Raw genomic sequence first — 25,649 nt, 5'->3', positions numbered from 1 at the left:
AATGGTGAAAGGTCACATGAATCCAGCATATGGAAGATGAAAAACGAAGGCATGGGATGGAATAGTTTTGAATCTGTTTTGCATAACGTAATTTATGAGATGGGGACTCAGAGATATTCCAAGCATTTACATTACAGACAAAATATGCTAGATAGGAGAGTTAATGCAAAATAATTCCCAAAGTGCAGCAAAAGAAAATGAATTTTGCAATGCCATGTGCATGGTAAAAGGGCTGACTTGAAATGACGATAGGAGCTACTAGCAAGGAACAGTAAGAGACAGGGCGCAGTTCAGTTTGGATAGTGGTGGCAAGTGACATAAATTTATCATATGAAGGATAAAAGACAGATTAGAGAAGAGTGGATATGAGTATGGAGCCAGGGAGGAATGCTGAATGATGGAAAAAAAAAGAAAAAAAAGCTTCATAATTTGAATTATTTTAACAAATCAGCCCTTTGAGCTATCATAGTACTTTCTATCCATCTACCAGCACCCTCATTCTTCCCTCATTTAATGTTTATGTTCAATGCAAAATATCGTGGGCAGTCCTTATTTGAAATTACAAAAACATAGCTTTATATTGATATTGGCCTCCCTTGACAAATGTTATCAATATTTTCCAGTGGCCCAATGTACTTATTTTATTAGAGAATATGTATTGTCTCTTCCCCACCTATAAGAATACAGAGAACATTTTGAGGTCATACCCACCTCTCCTGAAAGCAAAGGTAACTGCCTCACTGACTGTTTTTCATAGGTGAGTAAGGATGTTAATTCATATGTAGAGACAAATTTTCTTAAAATGACAAAACCATTTCCCACTATCTTCCTGTCATAAATTCAGCTGCTGAGTATACTATATGTGCCTAAAATTACAAATGACCAAGGCAGCTTGTGTTTTTATTTATTATTCGTTTAGAGACAAACAAAAATGCAAAAAATGTAATGCCCTCAGTGGATAATCTACAATTGTAAAACAAAATACAGATTAAAGGGATAATGTTGGATTTCATTAACATCATACAGATAATGTTGGTGATACTTGACATGGATACACCATGGATGACATGATGAAGGTATTCATAATATGACCTTATCATATCTACTAATCAATCAAGGACAAATATGAAGAGAGTGAAAGAACTACAGCAACATATAATTACATAATATTTATTAAAGACTTTGTACATAATTCAAAAACAAAGAGCATCAATGAAAAATCACATGTAGCTACTTCATGCATCTAACCAGAGCTGCTTGTAAAAGGACTTATGGAAGAGTGCATTAAATCTCAAAGACATACACTATATGCTGTGGTAATGAATGTCGATAAAATCAATAACTCTGTTAAAGTAGAAAATACCAGAACATGTCTATGCATGTAATAAATATGATAATACGAGTAAGCTATTCACCCTGAAACAATAATTACTTGATTCTTAGAAAAAAGTTTCATTTGATTCGAATCATCAATAATATCTTTTACACAGAAGTACACATAATTCACAGTTTCATTTGATTGATCAATAAATTCACACTCACTTGAGCATATAAGGAAGATCATAACAATAACCAAAAGTTAAATGAAAAAATTTTGCTGATATATCCTTGTTCTCTACGGATATCAACCTTTGTCTTGTATAATAAATTAATAACACAAAATTCACCAATTGCCTTCATATTACAGACAAAATATCTCCACTGAAAATTACAATGAAAGCAAAAGAGGAAATGCAAAGGAGAACTCAGGAAACAGTGCGAATGCATATGATTACAATCACCTACCCATAAAAAGCTCTAATCATCAATGAACTTACTCTTCCCCTATTCATGAACAAATCTTTACATTATTGTCAATGCACTAGGATTGCACAATGGAGGCTATTTCAGAACCTTTAAAGATAAAACACTCAGCTTTAATGTTGAGATTTAATTTGGGTTTACTTATAAAAATACACACCATCAAAAATGCAGAAAAAAATTACATGATTTATTTTCAGATTCTAATAAAGAATATTAAATCAAGTTAAATTATACTCTGAGAGATTAGTACTATCTGAAAGAATTATCCTGGCTGAAATAAACGTCAATGAAGTATCAGGTAAGGTAACGCTAGATCCAATGTGATTTTGAAATTTTGAGCATGGCTCAGTCAATGTATTACAAAATTGCACAAGAGTAAGAATAATTCCTTGACACAGGCAACACTACTACAGTCAGTCACTTGCCCCCAAAGAATTAACATCTCTCTGTAGTGTAACTTTGATATGAAAATAGTTTTTCTCCTCTCTGTCCGCTGCCTGAAACTCAGGGGACATTACGTAATTTCTTCGTGCAAAGCTCTTTTATTGTCGGTCACATCCTGGGAACCCGAGAAGAAAGTTACGTTAAAGACATCGGATTCACAATCTGAAGGATAAACTTTGTTCAAAGTTTAAGCCTGGAATTTCACTGATTCAGGTTTGCAAGACAAAGATATCCAGAGTGGAAATGAGCATTCTCCGCGCTGAATACACACTCCCGTCAGCTTCCGACAAACGCTTCAGTCAAAGGCCCCTATTTACAACCTCTAATAGAGAAGTCAGGACGAATGTTTCTTTGTTTGCTAGTGTCTTTGGAAAAGGTAGCCTCACCTGCTACCGCTCTGCCGCAAGATGCTAATTTGACTTGCTGAACTGTTCCACATCTTTGACATCATCATCCGCCATGTCCTTATCCCCCCAACCCCACAGGGTACTATCCTTGTCGTGCATCACCTGGTAACTGCCATCACCTGTCCTCGCTGCCCTCTTCCTCACCATTTCTACTGGGACTTTCTTGAGGTCATATGCCCAGCCTACCCAGGCAAAGAAGTCAATGAAAGCTGTAGTCAAGTTGGTCCTGTAGTTGCCCAATTCAGCTGCCTTGTAATCCCATGGGAAGACATGGTGGTAATTATGCCAGCCTTCTCCAAAAGCAGCAATAGCAACAGGGATATTCTCAGTTGGGCTGATGTTCCTGTAATGGAGGGAGTCACATTTGTCAGAGCTAGAACACAATTTACAGATAATTAACCAATTTCCAAAATAAAAATTAATTTTATCTTTTATGAAAAAAAATGAAATTAATATAGTACCTAAGCCAGTTAGTTTTCCTATTTTTATCAGAAATTGAAAGGCATGAAATTCAAAATTTTGAGCATGAAAGAGGTATAAAATGAAGTTTATGGCTTTTCATTCATCCTTCATAATTTTTGCTTTTAATTCAGTCCATGTTGCTATGGGTCTAGAAGCAAGTCTACACACTCAGATACAATGGCACAGCGAGTGGAGGTTTTTTGTTAAAAAATTGTCTGAGCTCTGGGGGGGGGGTTTATCCCCCCCCCCAGAGCTCAGACAATTTTTTAATTTTAATCTTATTTCTTTTATTGGATTAATATTACTTATTGAATAGTGTAAGGATTAATAAAATATCCCTCAGAAGGCTGTAAAAGTCACCATTTTGAACCATTTATCTTAAATTTTTTCTGGCAGAGGGCCCTCGCACCTCCCGCTTACCCTGGCCCATACCCTCAACCCTAGCAGTGTTTGTTGCACCAAAACCTCCCCTAGCCTTAATTCCTAGCCGTGCCCCTCCTCAGATACACAGATAAGGGTGCTTTTTGTAGGTAGCTAAAATGGTTGGTGACTGAGTAGCTGAATGAAAAACATCAATGCTTAAATTGTAATATCACAAGAAAACTGGGGGCTCTTCTCAAAGATATCCTTAGCCTACGGTTTTCCCTCAAATGGAACAATGGCATGGCTTCTTTCAAAAATCTACAATTAGAAACAATAGTAAATGGTTATCATTTCATGATTTACATTCTATGCAAAGATAAACTATAATGAAGCAATTTTTGCCCCATAGATCCAGGTAAATAAGTTAGGTTTTGCAACATTCACTTCCAACCAAAATAATTTTTTAATGAACCAAATCATGTTTCAATTTTACTCCTAAGACTGCAGTAACTATCATGACAACCCTACTGGGAAAAAAGCTTAATTTGATCAAATGCTAAGTTTAGAGCACGTACCATCAAGTTTCTACTTTAGTGAACACAGGTACTCTAATAATCCACTATCCTTATCACTGAATCGAGCCATAAATCTCATTTTGTATTTTTTCAAGTTGAAGAAACTGCCTTGGCTCTACATGAAAATATTTCATGCCAAAATAATTATCCCTAGATGCTGTTGTTTGAATAAAAGTTCCCACATAATGGCCCATCCAACAAAAAACTGCAAGGCAAATTAATTTAAAAATATATAACTCTGTTGTCATTGGAGAATATGCTGAACAAATTACTAAACCAACTGGACTCTGGATGTCCCGTTTAACAAAATTTTATAACTTTTTTCTGCGAATCATAACATTTCTCACAGCATATTTGAGCTAGCTAAATTTGATTATGATCATATTTAACTCAATGTAGAACAGGAGAACTTACTTGTCAAAAGGCTTTGTCCCCCAAATGTGAGCAGCACTATTCACCAACCATGTTCCATTCAAGGAGAGGGTGTACCGCATCACATAGCAGACATACCAAGACGTCCATGGGTCCTCACCCCAAAAATGGCATGGAATCCAGGTGGGAAGGATGAGGCATAGAATTGGCATCACCAACAAGTAAGTTCTGAGAAGGAGAAAAAGAATTTGTTAAACATCAAATTTTTAGGACCATACATTTTCATTAAAATGTTTTAAGATGTGATGACTTTCAGGCAAAGTAAAACTTATGGCCATCACTACAGCAAAATTATGAAATCTATTCAAGGAAAATGCCACTCAAAGGATAAGAAATTTCCATTGCTGATATAAAATATGGAAGGAAAATATGTACATAAAATAAAGAAAAATTCTGACAAAAAACAGATCACTTACTGTGGAGATTTTTAATTAGTCATAACGTTTTCAGCAGATTTAGATGCACTAGTTACATTTACATTGGAAACCGAAGAATTTTTTGGATACAGTGGATTGATTTCTCTCCACTAACTTATTGGGCATCAAAGGACAGCATCATCAAAATAATTCATTTCAACTCCAATCAGATATTTATTCAAATAAAATTTACTTATTTTAATTTATTAAAATAAATTTTTCTTAATATATCTAAACAGCAATTCTAAAATAATTTATACTTGTACTGAGCTTCACAGTGAGACACTTGTCACCAAGATTGCTGAGTTACTCTGCAGTATATCACATCAATCGAAAAAAAGGTACATTAACCTTAGAAACATTCCATAGCCATTCAAGTGGTAGGTATCTGTAATTTTACAATATTTTTCACATAATACAAACAAATTTCCACGCAAAATGTCTGCACTATGGACATGGTTACATATTATTAACTACTTCCACTATGACAATGACTTACCTCCTCTGCCAAACCACGATAAAGTCTTCCTCTAGATCACTCATATCCACAGTTTTGCCCTTCCTGATAACATCTGGGTGCTTCTTACACAACAGCCAACCAATATGGGAGAAGAAAAAGCCCCGGTTGGCATTATGTGGGTCTGCATCTGACTCACTGAATTTATGGTGGACACGATGGTCTCGTACCCACTCATATATGTGATTCTGCAAGAAAACAAAGTCTCGTTAATCATTCCAGTGGCAGGCATGTCACACCACATTTCTTCATGAATGCAATGAAGAAAAATATCTGTTTAGTGCTCAGAAAGTTAACCAAAAAATAAGAGAATGTTGTTTAGAAACTCAAAAGTGATACTTAACAGAAACAAATTACTTTGATTTTGAGAATAGAACTCAAACATATGCTCTTAAGACTGAACTAAATCTCAATCAATTTTTTTGAAAATGAAAATAATAAGCACTAAAAAGGAGTGACCTTATTATGAAGTATATTTAGGAATGCATTGCATTTCCATAAATGGAATAACTACTCCCCAAATAGGGAAAAATTACTTTCCCAAACCATGCATTCTTTCATGACAGATTGATGAAAATAGTTTATGAATAAAACTTTTTCAGAATACCAAAACGTATAAAAAATAATTTCCTTTTGCAGCTCAACCCTTTCACTGCCAGCCCATTTCAGGTGGGATGTGCAAAGAATGCCAAGGCTATTTTCCGGACTTTGCAACATGTCAGATTTTAAAATTTTTCAGCTATTTAATTTTATATTATGCATCTAGATTTTTGCCCAATACTTAAGGTATATTTATATCTTATAACCATACATAGATTTTGAGGGTTTACTTAAATCACAGCCGTTTAAAAGGCCACAATCACAAAAAAAATGTCAATCACGAAAAATAAGTCGGGCCGAAAAATCAGCCCCTAGCTGTCCGATGACCGATGTATTGGCCCAGTGGCAGTCAAAGGGTTAATTTTATTACTTTGAAGAACAAACATATTTATAGATAATTTCGTTAATTATTTGAGGACTTTCAAAGTTTTTTCAAACAAAATTAGTAATTTGTTTTTGACAATGATGTTATTACTTTACCTTTTCTTTATAAAATCTATTTTTATATAAGTCAAGTAAATAGGCATAACATCTTGCAGAAGCAGTGGCGTAGCCATGGGGGAGGGTCCAGGGGGTTCTGGACACCCTCGAAAATAAAACTCAATTACTTTCCTTCATCGTACAAGAATACAAAATATTGAAAAATACTGAATTCATAAAAGACTTCTATGAAAAATGAAGTTTTTTTTTTCGATTAAAAAAGTGTTAAAATTAGTTTAAAACCCTCTACTTAGTACCATGTTTTCTAAAAATATTCCCCAAGGCTTTTGGACCCCCATATGAAATTCCTGGCTATGCCACTCGCAAGAAGCCTTTGGCCAGAAATGATTTGATGCTTTATGAAAGAATAAACCCGGTGGGAATCCCGAGAACAGTTTACCCACAAGCCTTTGGTCAGTTTTGCATGAAGTACACTGCCTTGAAAGTTTGCCTTCATAAGTGCATTATAGGCGCCTGTCCCAGAAATAAGTGCCTTTAGCTATTTTGAAAGTGCTAGTTATGTGCCTTTTGCAGGCAGCTGCAAAGGATTGTACCATGTTTTTACTCAAACACAAAAATCGGTTGGAATAGACTCCTTGGAGCTTTATACTGAAAAAATGTATGATGAATTTTTTAAAAATATTTCAATGAATCAATTTATTTCTGTTAATGGGTGGATGTCTGAAATGTTTCCTACTCCAAACTGTGAGTCTGAGGAATTCCTTCCTGCGGAAGGGGTTCAGGAATTTTGGAAAATTGGGATTTTCAAGGATCAAAAACAGCTGTTATATTCTTTGACAAAAATGCAAATATGTCCTACGTGTACAACTAATTTGTAATTCAACTCGTAATAGTAAGTAAATTGACCAGAAAATGCAGCCAAATATTTTTGTGCAAAGCGGCAGGTAGCCCCCACAAAAAAAATTTTATTTTATCAAGTGTACGATTCGACCCAATGGAGGCCATAGCCCCCTTTGTCCCCCCCACCCATTGCACATCTCCCCAAAAATGTGTATTAAAACACAATTTATGAACTGTAGAAGTGTTTTAAGTTAGGTTGACGAACAAATAAACGGGTTCCTAGTAATTTTATGTCGTCTCATATCACAGGTAAATATTTCAGTCTGTATATTAAAATCAAAGTGCTTAAGGTGGGAAATTGATGCCACAAATTTTTCATGCCAATAGCTAAAGCACATGAGTGCTTGGAATATTTGCATGCAATCAAAAAAGTACATTGAATTGGAATGCCCGAAAATGATGTGTTAAAGTATAATAAAGAACAGTATTCTTCATTCCAGACACAATCCAGGAGTTCAAAGATATCCCACAAACGAAGTTGAAGGAAGAATTAAGAATTCATTCGGATGCCTAAGAGTGTACAAAATGAAGAAGAGGAGAAAAATGTTACTCTTGAGTTGCAGGAGAGTTGGGGTACCAGCTTCCGACAGATTGCAAGGAGAATTTTAAGTCTCATAGATCCTCTCTTAAATTGGCATCTTTACATCTTGTTTTTTTTTCATTATTACCTTGTTCAAACTAATACAGTATGAAATTTTAAAATGACTGTCAAAAATGAAAATTGTACTTCCCAGTATTGAAATTAGGTATTAGCCAATTAATCAATATAATGAAAAAATAATCTAATTTTTATGCTAAGTACGACTTATTTTCAGTAAGGGATGCTTGTCTAAAGTTATTGAGAGACAGTAGAGAATAATAAGTGGTGAATTAATTTTTTTATTACGGAGTACTTGGAATTTTTAAACTTACTTCGACCTGAACTTCAGTTTGCTATATAGAACCAAAAGCAAACATAAAAATCACTTATGTAAGTGATGTTTCTGTTTTCTTTAGGTTGTTTGAAAGCTTACCTCAAAAGATCTTTTACAAAAAAGGCAAAGGAAAATACCAATTGGAGCCTTCAAAGTGCCTTTTTCCGGCTCCTGTGAAGGCACGTTTGTAAGGCAGTGTACGTTCAAAGAATAGTCCACACTCTTCCTTTCAAACCAATAGGCACTGTAGGTAATATTTCAGGCCACTTAAAACAATGGGCATAATAATTTTAGGGACTGTATTTAATTTAAAATTCAATTGCAATACACATGGTTAAATTGCAGAAGGCAAATAATAGAAGCAGTTCTGTGAATAAAATTTACCGACAATAAAATAAAATTGACGCATCCCACTAAGTCTCTCAGGGGCTTTCTGGAAACCAAATGAACAAAGACCATTTCGGGGCCTAGTGTATTAGTTGATTAATAGGACCATAAATTTCAATCGAATCTATTACCTGGAAAGCGATGGTCTGGAAGACGGCCAAGATGAGCCGCAACTGCCACTTGGCCTTGTAGGCTTTATGCGCCCAGAGTCGGTGCGCTCCCGCTGTGATGCCCAGCGCAGATGCAATCGTGATCAACAGCGCTGCAGAGAGAAGAAGACCCACATCAACCTCAGAAACTCAACCATAGCAAACAATTACATGGCTCCCCATTGATTGAAAATGACGCTTGGTCATTGAAATTGATAGGGTTAATAAAAGCTGAGTGAAAAGAACAAAGTTGTTTCATTTACCATTGTAATCAGCCAGTGATTAATTTCTAAAGTGTTAGGTACCAGAACGCATACCAACATATTTTATTTACGTCATTTTCGAATACAAAATTAACTCCTTCCCTAAAATTTCCAATTTTTTTAAATTTGTAATAAATGTCACCACGAGGAATTTTAATGTTACCAAATATAAAAAAAACGATGAAATTTTTTGTCACGACCCAATTTTCCCTGAGGCGTGCCTGAACACCCTACCGGCCGAAACTAAGCAATGTAATCAACTCAACCTCAATGTGAGGACGATTACATAATGCTGCACAAAATGCAGCAGAAAAACGCTAAATCATAGGGCAATTTTCATGTTGCCAACAATAAGGTCGGTCACTATAAGATAAACGAGAAGGAGTAAAGCTAAGGTATTACAAAAAAATTATCTTCCTTAGTCAACCATTTTCTCAAAATTTGAAAATGAAAATGGCAAAATATGCCGCGCAATTTTCACGAGTTGGTGACGTCACCATAGATTCGGTTCATTAATTCGTTCAGAGAGATTCGCTCATTGGGGAAAGGTTGCACTCACTGGATTGCAAACAACTATGGACCAGGTGAGACTGATGCGTGGGGGAAAGACGAAGCTGAAACGTGTTGACCCGTACGGCAGGAGCGTGTGACGACTTCGCGAAAGGGTGAATGCCAACATTTTTCACCGCGAAGACCACGAGAAGTCGGTAACGAATCGATAAACAGGAAAAACATAAATTAACGAGACAAATATGGCACGAATTCAACGTGGATCAAACTTTCCGGCTAATAAAATGATTGGAAATCTTTTGCTTTGCCAATTCTTAGGGTAAACAGAAAAGCGGAGAGTTTTATTTTAAGGTTTCGCGGAGATAACAATGACGAATAAGAAAGATTTTCGGGAAAACTGATACGTCGACCAGTCAATTATTCAAAGCAGCAGTTATCCCAAAAATGTAAAGAGCAATACGCAGTGGCGTAACTATAGGAATATGCCTTGGGGAGGATGAGATGGCGACTCTCCCCCCCTCCCGGCAAAATCTGGTAAAATTTTTGAATAATGACATGTCTGGAAACACATTTCACATCATTTTGACTTTAAGAATTTAACTTCAGCAGATGTAGTTATTATTTGTCAAAACTAGACAGTAGTTTTTGACACTTTTTTTATTTCTCTGAGGCATTGGAGGGGAATCTATCCCATCATTCTACCCATAGTTACGCCACTGGCAATACGTATTGGTTTCCGATTGAGAATTAGGCTCGGCAACACAAGCGCCAGGAAGTCAAACGCGCCAATGCCTATCGTTTACTATAATATGGAATGGTATTTAGAGGTGGTGACCGCAGATGCATTTGCACCATGAGGGAAAGGTTGCGGAGGAAGGGTCGACAGAAACTCGGCGTCGACATTGGCATGCTCTGAAGCGAAAGAACAACGCCTCAACATCCCAACCGACGGGCTGAGTGTTGTGCTTTAGTGCCCACCACACAACGCTCAAACAGTGATCGGGCAGTCTCTGAACAATTTTCTGCCACCACCGGGATTTGAACCCGGGACCACGGGGTGTGAAGACAACACTCTAGCCACCACACCAACCCGAATCCACGTTAACTACTCCCCAATATATTCTGAGAAATTAATTTATTAGCCTCCCCGTCATTTAAACGGTATTTCAACCAGAAATTATCATTGATGGGTTTTTATGGAGTAGGCTGGAAGCAGGAACTTTGCTTTCGGTTGACTACAAATGGCAACAACTCAACCTTCCATTCGAGAGCAGAAATCGAACATATCCCGTTGGTGCATGGCACCCAATCGCTAGAAAAATGCCTGAACGGTAAGAATAAAAATTTATGAATAAAGCTAGCATTAATGTAACGGATTATCCACTGACAAACAACGAGTTAATTCGGTCACACACAATATTTTAGAGCAATTAAAAACTTTCTGGTGGTATTTGAGCACTATTTCCACCTTGCGATCCACCACCAAACCAAACTGCGAGAATTTTTAAAGGTGTAACAGGGTTCCCAATGTAACTAAAAAATATAAAAGTCAGTCAGGTTTTTACGGTCTAAATGTCTTCAAATTCACGGTCCGTTGATGAGCTATTCTAGTCAGAAATATTGGTCATGCAATAATCACCGGCTTAACGTCAACTAAAAATGAAAAAAAAAAAAAAAAAAAAAAAAAAACGCGACAGACGCTGTGATTGCAAACGCAGCAATGAAAGTGCTCTCTCTCTCTTATGTCTCCTATCGTTAGCAAAATTCAGGGCCGGCTAAAGGTTGTGAGTGGGAAAATGGAGGGAGTAATTTGGAAGTGTCTGATTTTTCGCCAGGGTTAATGAACACTTTGGTTACCGGTCTTCTAATAACAGGTTTTAGGCCAATGTGTCGTCATGGCACACGGACCAATAATTGCGCTTCGAACATAAGTGTGCAGATAAATTCGTGGACAGAGTCTGCGACTGACTGACCCTGAAACATGTTCAAAATATCGATTTTTCATTTGATCTGTCGATCGTAGTTTTACAATCAAGTTTTATTTTTAAGGTTTTATGACGAAATTCACGGCTTTTTCCAGGTTTTTTTTTTCAGAGTAGACAATATCCACGGCTTCATCACCGTTAACTCTCCACTTGTGTAAAGAGGTTTTCACCGGGATAGAGACACACCGAGGGTAAGCCAGCGGCAAATCCACCACACGGCCACACTGTTCGGCTTTGATGGTTTACTTCTAAACATCCAGAAATACTCACAATCCGAGCTCTCTCGAGACCTTTTTACACGAGGAATGTAACTGCACAACCTAATGCATGCACGAACGCGCAATTCAATCTGCAACTAGTAAAGCCCCAAATTGCATGAACGCAAGCGCAAATTGATGAACGCAAGGAGGAAAAATAGCCCCTTCTCTATAGCTCTAAAATTATTGCACGTCCGATTGAGAAAAAAATTGCATCTTGAGGACGTGCAATTTAGTGCCCCATGTAAAACAGGCCAACCAGAACAGCTGTTGACATCTCGTGCATTGTGTAAAAGAGGCTCACCGGCGTATCTATTGAAATCGCGTAGCCGGGGTAAAACAGCCTAACCAGTGCAGCTGTTGAAATCTCTAGGAAGTGGCCCGATGCAATTTTCAGGTGAGGAGAAATAAAATACCGGAAGAAAAAAAGAAGCCGAATTTCAATGGAATCCCCGAGCACCATAGAATTGAACTGAAATAGGACTTGAATTCTTTGATTGCCAGGATCGCGAGGATGAGTGCAGCTGTGGCGCAACTATGGGAGGGGATGAGGGGATATATCTCCCCCTAAAGACCAATAAAACAATTATTTACAACTTATGTCTATTTTTGACGCATAATAATAGGGTAGTTTCCTTCATCAAAGAAAACGAAAGGCATTGACTGCGATTCGTTACCCACCAGTAGTGTATTCATAATATACAAATTATTTGGTTTTAGAAATCCCAGTTTAGACGAATGGCAATGGTCAATTTTAACCGCATTTGAAAAGGTCCAGATTGGTGCCCATGCGATTCCACTCCACGTGACGTCACAGGGACCTAGTTTCTATACGATTAGATAGGAGTTTTACATCGTCTGAGATTACCAATGCATGCATGAGGCACAGACCCCAGGGAAACATGTCTTAATAATCACCTATTAAAACTGCTTCTGGTCGGAAAGTTTCCTTCGCTTGATAAGGTATTAATAATGCTTATTTAAGTCAAGCGCTACCCGCTATCAGGGTACTCTGCTACGTGCTAGCAGCCTGCATCGCAGCGAAACACATACCCTTGCCCCAAGTTCACCTCACACGGCGAGAGCGGGAACCAGAATGACGTCACACGGGGTTTTCCCAGCATTCATACGTAGCCGTCGCGTTTTTACGCGGTTGAAAATTTTTTACTTTTCATTTAATCGTGAAAAATAGATATCGTCATTAAAAAATCTAAAAGCGTGAAATACGTACTCCAGGAGTAATAAACTTTCGATTTAGACAGTAAAAAATAATAGGAAATCACCCTATTGCATCTGCTTTAAGTTAAATTTTAAGTGCAAAATGATGTAAAATGTATTTCCAGGCATAACGTTTTTAAAAAATTTTCCCAGAAACCCCGTTGCCTGTAGGAAGGGTCCACATCCAATGCCCCTCCATCCCCCTCCCAAAGCATATTCCTAGTTACGCCACTAGAGTGCAGCATTATCTACTACGATCTACTCCGGCAGCGGCTGCGTGCATCACTCCGTAGATCTTTTTCCTTCGTGGTCAAGGCTCAACGCATCAGCACGGTATTATCACAATCTTGGCATTATTACAGCATTATTTAACTACTATTAGTGTGCGATTATGAAACTCTGAATCGCGCAATGCACAGTTAATGACTCAAGGCTTTCATAATATAACATAAGGCTTTCATTTTCATAATATGCATGGTTCACTAATTTTCTTATAAAATAATTTATTTACTTCTGCCATAAAGATTTGTCGCAAAAAGTTCCTCACATAAATTAAATGCCAATTAGATTTCCTTCATAATTTTCATTAAAAACAAATACCTGTACTTCAGTTGTCACAGGGCAGCGAAACTTGTCGAGCCAAAAGTATAAAATATTCAATAGATCCTTTGGTATTACTATCCTGACAATAAGAATGAATGCAAGCCATAAATCAACTGATGATCATAAAATGAACTTAAGTTTAATTTCTCTAGATCAGGGGTCTCCAAAATACGGCTCGCAGGCCGGATCCGGCCCGCGCCCTCGTTTCAAGTAGCGCGCGATTCTCGCTCGTTTAACTCTGTGAGACGCCGCTAGGAGCATTGCAGCGCTGTACTGCACGTCAAAGTCGCCATCAACTGCTCGTAAATAAGAAATATGCCACTGGATACTTCAGTAGACGTTGGTATCGAATACTTCAGTCATCGGCAAATTTGCGATCCGAGTTTCTCGGGGTTAACCTAGAGTTAGAGCTGTCAGCCGAAATGTATGGTATCTGCAGATTTGTTCATTAATGTCCAATGCTATTTATTGCGATTTCAAATACTTTATTGGAAACATTGGTAATGAATAGATGACATTTTTGAAAACTGTTTAAAAGTCGTCCGAAGATAAAGCATAAGCTCTTCGTACTCACTTGGTAATAGATCTCATGTCGAAGGATATTCAAAGAAGGTTTGAGGACACGCGGGGTTGATTAGTAAAATTGGTATTTTGTGTTACGGGTGAAAATACCAGGAAAAATATTTTAAAAAATTCACGAAGAAGAGCCATGATGGTAAAAATGTACAGAACTGGGGAGGGGGTTAGGGGATTCAAAACTCTCCCAACATGTTTCTGAGATATGGCCTCAAGTGTACCATCTCCAAATGATCCCCTTCGAATGTCAACCAAAAAAAAGATCTTCAAAAGACTTCCTATTTTTCCTGGCTACTTTCTTGCGTTTTGGACCAAAGAAAGAGGATTCTATGTCACGCGGAAAAAAGGAAAATCGTTCAGTTTGCCATTTTCTTTCAATACTTGAAACCAAGTGATTATCAATACGTGGAATGCCTCTTCCATTCAATTGAAACAATATTAGTGACAGTCGATTTTATTCGCTAGATGTGCTTATACTTACACGGATGACTGAGCAGACGGAGTACGAGGGATTAGTGAGGACTTGACTTAAATAGAAAACATCTCTCTATTGTCGGATGCTTGGTCGTGGATATTTATTGAGCGGTTATAACAATTATTCAAAAGAAGTACGACTCGTCACTTATTATGTTATTTTTCATAGCAACGCCACTCAATGGAAATTGCTTAGCTGATGATTTTAAATTCATTTCCAAGGAAGGAGGAAACGCCATACCATTTCAGACATGATTTGCAAAGTAAGCGCCGCTTTTTGCCACTCAGGACGCAAACTGTCGGCCATTAACCCCACCAGGCGTTTACCTTCATAATGCAGACGCCGCAGTATATTCTGGTCGTCATGAACAATTTACTTGGAGCTATTGAGCCAACAATAGTGATAGCTGCATTCAATGTAGTGTACCAAAATATCGACGGAAGTAACAGGATTACCGAGATTTACTTTCAATCCCGCGAGCAAAAACCGATTTAATGTCTCCGCTCATCATCTTTACATAATTTCATGAAAAAACATACCCAACTTGTACTAATTATTCTAATTACATTTCTTAAGCTTTTCAGAAAAGCAGTCTCAAAATCAACCTAAACGACACGGTAAAATAATTTGTTGTTATTTTTATTCGTTATCCTCTCCCCTATCTCAATAAAGACTTTTTGGACACCATTTGGAAAACAAGCTCGATGAAAAAAATATTAATTGTATAACACAGAAGGTACCAAAAAAATCCTTCAAAGAAAAATCACAAAACTCATTAACTGCCTACTGAGTTGCACTGTCAATGAAATTATGCAAAGATCCTTATGCGAGCGGGTCCGCCACCTATTTACAAGATTTGGGGTGATAGAAGCTCGAAAACCATAAAAATGTTAAAATTCGTATTGCATCGACTATACGTGGCATTGCGAAATCCACCACTCAAATGAGGGGCCGCGTCCATTAAATTTAGGCCATTAAATTGGTCAGCGACGAAGAAATTGATATTCAACACTGCCAACGCAATCAAAATAAAAAAAATCAAATTAAAATAAAAAAAACGGGGACTGAGTATCTGAACGCTATTTTATGGATCGGAACACAAATAAAAAGGTTAGGTTAACGGACAGGAGGAGATAATTGATCATAAACCGGAATTGAAATCGGACATTTTTGAAAACCGATTAAAATGCGACCTAAGTGACAACAGAAATAAACGTAATTTGGGAAGGAATAAAACCTCCAACATGTAGTTCTATTGCTTTGAAGCACTTAATACAGCATTTTGTGATCGAAATGAAATTGTCATACAGGCATGGATTATATAAAATATTACTCTATTACTCCAGTTCAGATTAGAGTTCCTGTTCAACTTTACATTTTGAATCATGGCATGAACTTTAGGATATTAATGACAAAACAACGAAGCTTCCTGCAATTAGGTTTACCGAATAAGGGCGCCGCTATTAAGTGCGAAAAATACTTCGAGCACACGTGAATAAAGAAAATGAGACCACATCTCAATTAGATAAAATGATAGTTCCTGCATATTTAAAGAATTCTATAAAATCATTCTGACCATTCATAAGAAATTCATCAAATATGAGGAGAATGCCCACGTCATCGTTTTCATCATTCTACCTTGGCGACCAAGGCGGCTCCAGAGACATACTCAATCCCATTAAATATCGTTGAAGCTGTAACCAGTCACACCTACTTAACAGCAAGTGCGCGGTTACAGAGATTACGGTACCTAATGCTGACAAAATTGAACGCTAGATCATTGGAATTCTTAATTAATTCCTCCAAATAATAAAAATGTTCAAATAAGGTTGTGTGTGCTCCAGAGGCGAAAACTCTGTCCCTGGATGAGTCACTACGCCGCTCTTAGCGCCTGCAACGATCATGGGAACCGTTCGTGATAATTCTGACGAAACCAAAGGCCTGGGGCAAGCGAAAGATGGCCTAAATCAAGGGGACTGCTTAGAGGAGGCGCAATTCTATCGCATTGACGGCTGACTTCTGTTGCCACTTCGGTCGCATTTTATCGGTTTTCAAAATTGTCTGCAGCGCGGTGATGAGTGCAATGCGATCCACTTTTTTCTAATATTTTCCATTAGAATGCTTGTTATTACGAGGAATAGCATTGAAAAGTTATGACTTTGATAGATCACATCATCGTGTACATAAATTTCGGCCAATACTGCTAATTAAACCGTATTTCCCCGTGAAACTCCGTCACTTTGTCCGTCAGCGACGTGAGTGGCAACTTTTGTAAACCCATTTAAATGCGCGATGGTCGCCAAAACATTCAGAGGCCGACGTGAGGATCCTCTTTTGTAATCTTCATGACCTAAATATTGGACCCTTACACTTGGGGAGGGACGCATGGAGGGCAGTACGTTGCGTACGCTGGACCCTGGCCGTCGCTATCGCTTTCAAAGGGGATCATTTCCACACCGTTTGCCAAATTCCCCTGGCTTCTATTTGGCCCGGTTCGATTCGTCGCGGGGCATTTTCTGATGTAGCCGCGTCCGCCATTTCCCAATCGACGCGAAGGAAAAGTGACTCCCCCCAACATGTCGCTGTTTCTCCCGCCACGAATGGAGGCCAACGGCCCTCCCCGACTCTTTTTACTCAGCATTGACCACGAGGCGGCAAATAACCTCGAACTTGTTGACCTAGTGACTGGCTGAGACACCGTTGTTTATGGGAAACCGGTATTCCGGGATGGCGGTCCGCGCGCTGAAGGGGGCTCCCGGCAGTCTCACTCCCAGAGAAAGCGAATGGGGCCCGGTGGTTTGGGCGTCGTGACGTGAGCCGGCCACTTTCGCGGCGGCCTCAAAGAAATCGAAATCGCCCGGAGAGGTCCGCGGGCTGTGCTATCCTGCGCCTTTTGAGCCCTTGTGCCCGCGGGGAACGATTTAAAGGCCTAAAAGATGCGGCCCTTAGAGCCAACATGAACTTAAGATTAGGGAAGCCAATACGAACGTGATAAGATCAGAAGTAGCGTTGCCGCGAGACGAGACGAGACTTGGCGCCAGTCTCGTCTCAGTCTCGTTTTCCGCACTCGAGTATCGTCAAAAGTCTCGTCTCGTGAGCCCCACTCTCGTCTCGGACGAGACTCTCGTCTCGTTACCTCCAAAATAAATTTAGCACCATAAAAGCCGTTTCCTTTGCGTACTTAATCACCGAATCGGTACCACGAGATAGGAAAGCTGTTAATATAAATTTTTAATATATCCTGATCCGGACACCAATTACGCCAGTGCTTGTAGAATCATTGATTTTAATGGTACTCAAAGAATAAATTCTTAATAAAATAAAATAAAATAAACTCGTAACATAAAACGAAAAATTCCGACAAAGTGAATATAGACACTAATATACTACAGAGAAATCAACTGAAGGCTTAAGAAAATAAACGCATAAATAGTGTTAACCCCTCCAGCGCAGTTGGCATTTAATTGAATCCTATCCCAGTGGCCGGATGAGATTTAGATGACTTCGCCTTATTTAGGATGCTATCATTCAATAATTTATAACTTTCATGACATTCGATCAGCATCGTCGAAAATTTTTTGAACATGCCGTATATAAAGCGCTACTCTATGATAATTTTTCAAGCAATTTTAATAAATATTTATTATTTTATGTATCTCGTTCTCTAAACTAATGAATACATTATAAGTTTTCAAAGATTTAAATTTAGTTTAGATTAAGCTGCGAGACCTCTAACATTCCATATATTTTTTATAATTACAGATTTTATTTTAGTGATATTGGGTTGAAAATTTCATAACCAATTGGATATTTTCCATAGGATTACCCGTTTCGCCTACTTCAAAAATGATAACTTCGCCACAGAATAAGGACCTACGGAGTTTCCGCTTGCCCTTATTCTGTGGTTATTTCCCACTTTATACAATTGATGTTTGTGAATTTATGTTCTCTCAAAGTACATATTAATTATTTGAGCTATTGCATGGGTTACTATGCTTCCAAAGTTTTTATATATCATCTTAAAATTCCGAGGTGGATGCCAATGGCAAAATGGACGCCGTGCGCTCATATCATTCACGGAAATCATTCAAGCAAATGAGAACATGCCTGAAATTTCATTCGAATGATCATTCGAATGCTTTAAATTTCCGTCACACACGGTGAATGATGGCCATTCGCAAGATTATTCGAATGATCTTTCGAATGAAGATTCGCCATGTAAAGCGGCCTTAAGGAAGATAAGGGACGGTCTGGGGTGATGGGGGCCCTCGGCTGGTGGAATTGGGGGTCCTCGGCAGCCCCTCTGCGGTGGATTCGCCCGCCTCCCCCCCTCCGGAATATTTCAGGATTTTGTTTGCCCGGTAATTGATTTTGACGCTATTCTGGCTCTAAAACCAAGGTTAAAGTTAAAAAATAAAATTTCGCAAGAAAAAATATAATGAGAAGTAGAAACTTAACAGCTTATAAAATTAAATTATATATTATGGTTCAAATATCTATTAAGTAAATTAGTCCTTGAAAATGCTCTGAAATTAATGAACCTTTAAAATAACCTTTTCGAATGATGCTTTTAAAAAGTAAAAGTAAAAATGTAAAATATTAAATCAAATACGCTCATTAAACGAACTAAGAAATAAACGCAATTATGGAGAGAAGAAAGAACCGCACGTAAAGGTCACTCAAAGCGCGTCACAACACGATATTTTGTAAACTGTTGAAATAAAAATACGAATATTCCAACGTACCTGAATCTTTATTTAAACTCTCACTGTGTAGTAAATCGATACAGGAATCACTGTTATTGTTCAGCTAATCACTCAAGTTTTTTGGGATACTATTATCATAAAAGAGTTATTTCTTTTTTCTCATTTCTTTCCTGCGCACCGCTTCTGTAAACACTTTTCATATAAACACTTCAAAGAGGATGAAACTGTCTCACTTACTTAACCAGCATTCACTGAACTACTAACGTGTACTAAGGATTTCGCTGTGTGAGGTGTGAGGAAAAATAGCGAAATTCTGTGTGCGCGCGCAGCATCCCCCATCCAACAACGCTTCCTTCACTACTTCCGGTCCTGGGAGAAGTACTTGGCACTGATACCTACGGAACGCTTAGTCAAAAAATCATACAAGCGAGATGCGTAACTATCCCCAGACATTGTAATCTGATATTTTTTCTGGATGAATAAATTTGGCTATCGACTACCCAGAAACACCTGCGGGGATATCGGGTTTCTCTACTGAACTGGAGGCTTTGGGAAGAGCGGACTGTGGAGAAAATGGAATGTCACATGATCCGTGGTGGTCCCCAAAATTAGTTGACATATGCACGGTCGCACTTGAGGCTGCCACCGTGGTCTCATCTCACGAGGGAGATTCACACGAACTCGTTGTCGTATTTGGCCTAAGCGTGGGACAGGAAAGGGAGAAGAGACGCGATCAGCGCCCCAGCGCATGACGGTCGATTCATGATATACACAAGCTTTGTTTGGGCCCCCGAAACAGCTCTCCACGCAACTCCCTCATAGCGTTATTTATCGACGATCCAGAGGACTCTTGGGGCCCCCTGATCTCGGGGACCTCGGCGATCGCCGACCCGGCCAGACCGCCCCTGGGAAGATATCGTATATCAAGCTAAAGTAGCTGACCCTTCTTGACGTCTCACAAGCAGAATGGGCAGAAGTTTTCAAGATAGTACAGTTGAAGAAAGAAGTTGATTTTTAAGACCGAATTCGTCAAATCACTGGTTAAAAACGGAGTATCATCGAAACATTAAAAAGAACCTGAAGGCATAAAATCGTTACTAATATTTTATTAGAAAGAAAAAAAAATCTTCAAAAAGCAGAGTAATTAATTTTATTAAAAATACAATATCTGTCAGAGAAAAATATTAGATACAGAAGTTTTGGAAGCGTAATGGATACGCATGACGGCGTTGAGCGTTTAAATAACTAGGCCGCAAATCGAGTGATCTGGGTTCAAATCCCGGTCTGGGCGAATAATTTTCCCTCTCAGAAATTTCGCACAACTTTGCAAATAGATTTTGCTATAGGTTTCTGACCCCTTTTTGAATGGACTGCATGCTGCTGAAAAAGGATTTCTCTCCCCTAACTAGTGTTCCTGGAGAAAATATGATGAATGGAGTTAGAAGGAGCGGCCGATGAATAAATGCCGGTCAGATGATCCAGTATGGACTTTTTGATTAAATGGACTTTGGCTAGCAAAATAAGTCAAAGGAAAGTCAATTGTAGCTATCCTTTTTAATTTTAAGATTCTCAACACAATTTAGGGACATTATGCTACATATCCTCACTAACCTCGGAAGATATATCATACAGGACGAGGTACATTGTTATTTCAACTATCAACCGTCTTTCTTCCGAGGTTATGTGCTCTGCGCAATTCGAAATGGGCCATGATTTTCCCCTAGCAAGCAAACTTTAAGAAGGATGGCTAGTGCCGATGAGCGATACTTTACACGTATGCGAGTATTATCCAAGATGTTTTTGTCGAAGGAGTAAGCACTGAAAATTTCCACTTTGGAAAATAGTTCAAGTTTTGCCAGATAATTTTCCAAGGTTATTATCGCAGGAAACAAGGAAATGTAATCAGCCATTAACACTCTATAACATGGCTCCAGGAGTTATGCTCATGCATTCAGAAATGGATCTTTGGGCAAAAATTCTTTTTAAAGTTAAATAATTTATCGAAAAGTTATTATTGAATGATATTTAAAATTTAATACTTAATAATAACGTGAAAGGTACTTCTCTTAACAGAAGGACATAGTTTTTAGGGATAAAGCTATACCAAATACCAATTAAGGACATATATCTGTATTTCGAGACTTTCGAGAGTCTCGTGGAAATGGTGTCGTCTCGTCTCGTCCAAAAGTGGTCTCGTCTCGTATCGAATTCTACCCAACGGTCTCGTCTCGAGTCTCGCGGCAACACTAATCAGAAGATTTCCCACTGAACTATCTGAAGTGGTGCTCCTCAGATACTCCACCAATATTTTCAATTGCCGACGTTTCGGTACACTTTTACCCGGTGGAAACCCCGAGATATCATGGTTGCTGTGCAGTAAGCAGGGACTGAGATAACATTGAGACCCCTAACTAAAGTATTATTACGAAAACTGGGAAAAGTAAATAAACAGTTAGAGAAATTTTAATTAAAGCCGGATACCACTCCTTTGTGAGTGTTCAATCAAATTAAAATAAAATCTCAAATCAAAATACACGACTCAAATAAAAACCACCGCTTCGCTCAGAACAACGCCACATTCGGAATTTACCAATCAGAGATTTCGAGACCCAGAAATGTGGAAGACGGTCACGTGACCAGGGATTTTCCAATTTTCAATCTTCGCCGCGAGCGCAAAAGCCAAAAATCGCGCTAGTCAACCGTTTCCCTGCGACGCCGCCACGATTATAAAGAAAATCACGTGACCACACATCACTTACGCGATCTTTTGCGGGCAGGGAAGGCCACTGATTGGGTGATTCCGTGGATAGTAACGAGGGAAGTGAAAATGTTAGTTTTTTCATTCCGAATTAAAATATTTCTTCGTACCTATTTAGAGATAATGAATAAGGAAAAACATTAGCCTTAGAATAGAATCTAATTAATTATTGTTGGATGACTTTCTTCATTTTCCATGGTTACGAAGTCACATGGTCTTTATGTTTCCATCAGCTACCATCTGCAGCTAGGTTGCTCTATATGTCCTTTAGGCCGTTTTACACGGTACACGGAATTGCGCAGGTAAGAGCTGCATTTATTTCTAAAATGGCGTGGAATTGCGCGAATGCATGAACGAAAATAGAACAGGGGCTATTTTGCCGTCTCGCATCCACGCATTCTCGCATGTGTTCTAGCAATTCGCCGCTTTACACAACGCAATTTTGATTGCGCCTTCGCACGTACGTTAGATTGCGCAATTCCGTGTACCGTGTAAAACGGCCTTTAGATTCGATGAGCTCTGGCTTCCCACACTGCCTCCTGTAACCGCCGCGGCGTCGCTAGTGTCGCGGGCTGCGGCGCACGGACCAAGAGGGATCACTGACCTCCGCGGAATATTAATGTTCTTTAAATTTTGATTCATAGCTGCGATCTGGATAAGGCAATAGCCTCCTCAAAACCAGTTAAGTTGGTTGCTTCGCTTTACAGCACGACACGCCTCGAAAGGTCATTGTCACAATCCTAGGCAGGACTACGAAAATCGTATAAAAATGTCAGTAAAACGAATTAGCAAATTATGAATAAGGAAGGCAAGCGAATAAAATAGCAATTTTAACATTTAAAAGGACTTCCACCTCACTCTCAGGAAGATTGGACAAATATATGCATCAAGACGCTTATCTACAAATTATGGCTCAGAGAGCGTAATTTAGGGTCAGATAATGTGGATACAAGTCTTGCCTCCTGAAAGATGTAAGAAATAATGACTTAAGTTACCTCACAATGCTCAGTTTCTCTACAGAAATATCCGCCTCGAAGAAAATCGTAGACCATTGCCTTGTCAAAAGCCTGAGCTCGTTTTGAGAAAAAAGTAAGGAAAGATTCGGTTGCTTGATTGAAAGCCACAACGCAATTTGATTGTAAGATGCAATGCGCGAAAGAAATTTTCTATGAGATAGGAATAGCATAAAGTAATCGTTGCAAGTGTCCAGTCATACAATGAATTGATACGCAGACTGCTTTTAACGAAGGATAACTAAATAACGGCTAACGAGAGGATACCGGTGAAAATATTTGTAATCAGCATAAAATAAAAATACACATAAAAATTCTCTTTCCTAATATTAATATGACTGAAAATATAACTTATTTAGGCCACGCTATCTTTTTCTTTATAAGTGTTCCAATAAAAAAAGAGTCTAATGTATTCCAACATGAAATAAAATGACGACCGGTGTTAGCCTAAAGTGTGGATGGAAAGAATCTTAATTCCTCCGAAATTACACGCACAAATTTCGAAAAAACTCATGCTGATCTGATAAATATCACGGTATAAATGGCTAATGATCCATATTAATAATAAGAACTCATAAAGATAACAGAACTTACTTAGACATTGCAATGCCATCAACTAGCAATCGAAAGTAGAATGCCCTGTTTTTCCACATTGTTAAGAATATACCAAAACTATGATCCAATTATGCTTTTTTACACCAATACTCAATATAATTACACAAAGATTGTTGAAATTCTCTACCGAGAGGCACCAAAGGTAAGTTCAAACAAGTTGGGAATATTTATTACACAACCCAAGCACTGAAGTTTGAAAGCAATGAAAGTTTCCATAGCAAAATTTTTAATATTAGTTTTTCGATTATGAAAGGAGTAATGCGACGAAAAAATATCAACAAACGATTTTAAGTAACTCTGAAATGCCTAAAGATGAAAACATTCCTCATTATAAATATCACAGCCTATAGAAACAACTCCTTTCACATAATTTGATCTGAAACGAAAGTAATGTGCAAAATTTTAGACTTCCCGAAATTTCTTCACATTGGCATGAAGTTTTCGATATATTCCACCAATTTGAAAAGATCTACCTCAGCCATACGATGATCAGGCACAATAATCAGTTTCGCCATTTTTCGATGCATCAGGACAGTACATGAATCCGCCTCGAAGAAACCCTTTATCTAAGCACTTAATCTACAGATTATTATAGAGACGGAACCGCATTTGCTCTCTTACTACCAGTATATCCTCTCAAGGAAGAAGTATTCCAATTAAATAATCTCAACTGTTTAAAATATTTGCCAATTAGTGGCAATATCCCTAGCAGACTAAAATTATGCACCTCAAATTTTTCACCGTATGCTGTATATGGAAAGGAACCTGAGAATGCATTGGAGAACGGTTTCTGACAGTAAGAAAATAAAACATAATATTCACCTGATCACATTGCGGTATCTTATATTGCCTGCGTAAGATATGAAAATTTCTTCCTCTTGATCTTCTTCATTTGGTCACCCATGTAAATTGTGAACACATACCGAATCATCAATACAGAGGAAGGCATATATCATAAGACTAACTCGAATAGAACTATACTGTAGAAATAATTGCCATTTCCGCATCAATAAACTTATTAGGATGAACAGTTTCGATACACTGTATCGTTTTCGAGCCTGAAAAAATTACTAGAAAGATAAAACAAAATCGGTTTCAAGTCTATAATATTTTGAGTCATTTTTCAGACTCAGAATTGATTCTGTGAATTGAAACTAATAGTCCTATTTAATAAAAAAAAGGGAAAATACCTTCTGAAAGATAACATTTGATGTATAGCAGGAAAAAAATTAATACTTTTAACTATCTATGAGTGGCCTGAGCATTGCGAAAAAATACTTACATAATGGGCGGAAGTGAAATTTGGGCTGGTCAATGCTACAAAAACAATTTGCACAGGACCTTCTTCAGACCGATATATGGTAATTTTTTCATGAAAACATGTTTACGAGCCAACTTCGGAATAACAAATGCGCTCAATAGAAACGGAAGACAATTCATTACACAACGCTTTCGCCAAACGTATTCTAGAGACGCTACTTAGCGACTTACGTAACGGTCTCGTACGGTTTACTTCGCGATTGTTCGGTGTGACGGACTTAACCACGAATATAATGCATAACTGGTGCATACGGCCGATCGAAGAGAACGGACAAAAATTGACAGTTAAAACACACAGAAACACATAAAAAAGGGACACTCACAAAAACTAGCAGACGTTTCAACGGGTTGACCCGCTATCTTCGGTGCCGAAAGTCCACTAAATATATGTATATATAGTGGACCCAGGTGGTGATAATGAGAGCATTACTGACCGACAATCGGGAGATCGAGGCTCCAATCCCAAGGTATTCCACCACCTACCAAGGTATGGTACCAGTTACAACGCCTTGGTGGTGATACTGATAGAATAACTGACCG

The 25,649-nt window shown here is 38.2% G+C and overlaps 1 protein-coding gene across 1 annotated transcript in view; it reads right to left on the bottom strand.

Moving 5' to 3' along the window:
* Nucleotides 1-1,154: 1,154 nt before the first annotated feature.
* Nucleotides 1,155-25,649, bottom strand: part of LOC124170983 (acyl-CoA Delta-9 desaturase-like) — a 77,046-nt gene continuing 52,551 nt past the window's right edge. The window contains exons 3-6 of the mRNA XM_046550094.1: nt 8,793-8,923; nt 5,402-5,607; nt 4,469-4,654; nt 1,155-2,997 (exon numbers count right to left, since the gene is read on the bottom strand). Of these exons, the coding sequence (XP_046406050.1) occupies nt 2,658-2,997; nt 4,469-4,654; nt 5,402-5,607; nt 8,793-8,923 (863 nt within the window). The 3' untranslated portion in view covers nt 1,155-2,657. The remainder of the gene's footprint in view (nt 2,998-4,468; nt 4,655-5,401; nt 5,608-8,792; nt 8,924-25,649) is intronic.

Source organism: Ischnura elegans, chromosome X (assembly GCF_921293095.1).
Source record: "Ischnura elegans chromosome X, ioIscEleg1.1, whole genome shotgun sequence".
Classification (NCBI taxonomy): Eukaryota; Metazoa; Arthropoda; class Insecta; order Odonata; family Coenagrionidae; genus Ischnura; species Ischnura elegans.
This window is presented reverse-complemented; position numbering and strand designations above follow the sequence as displayed.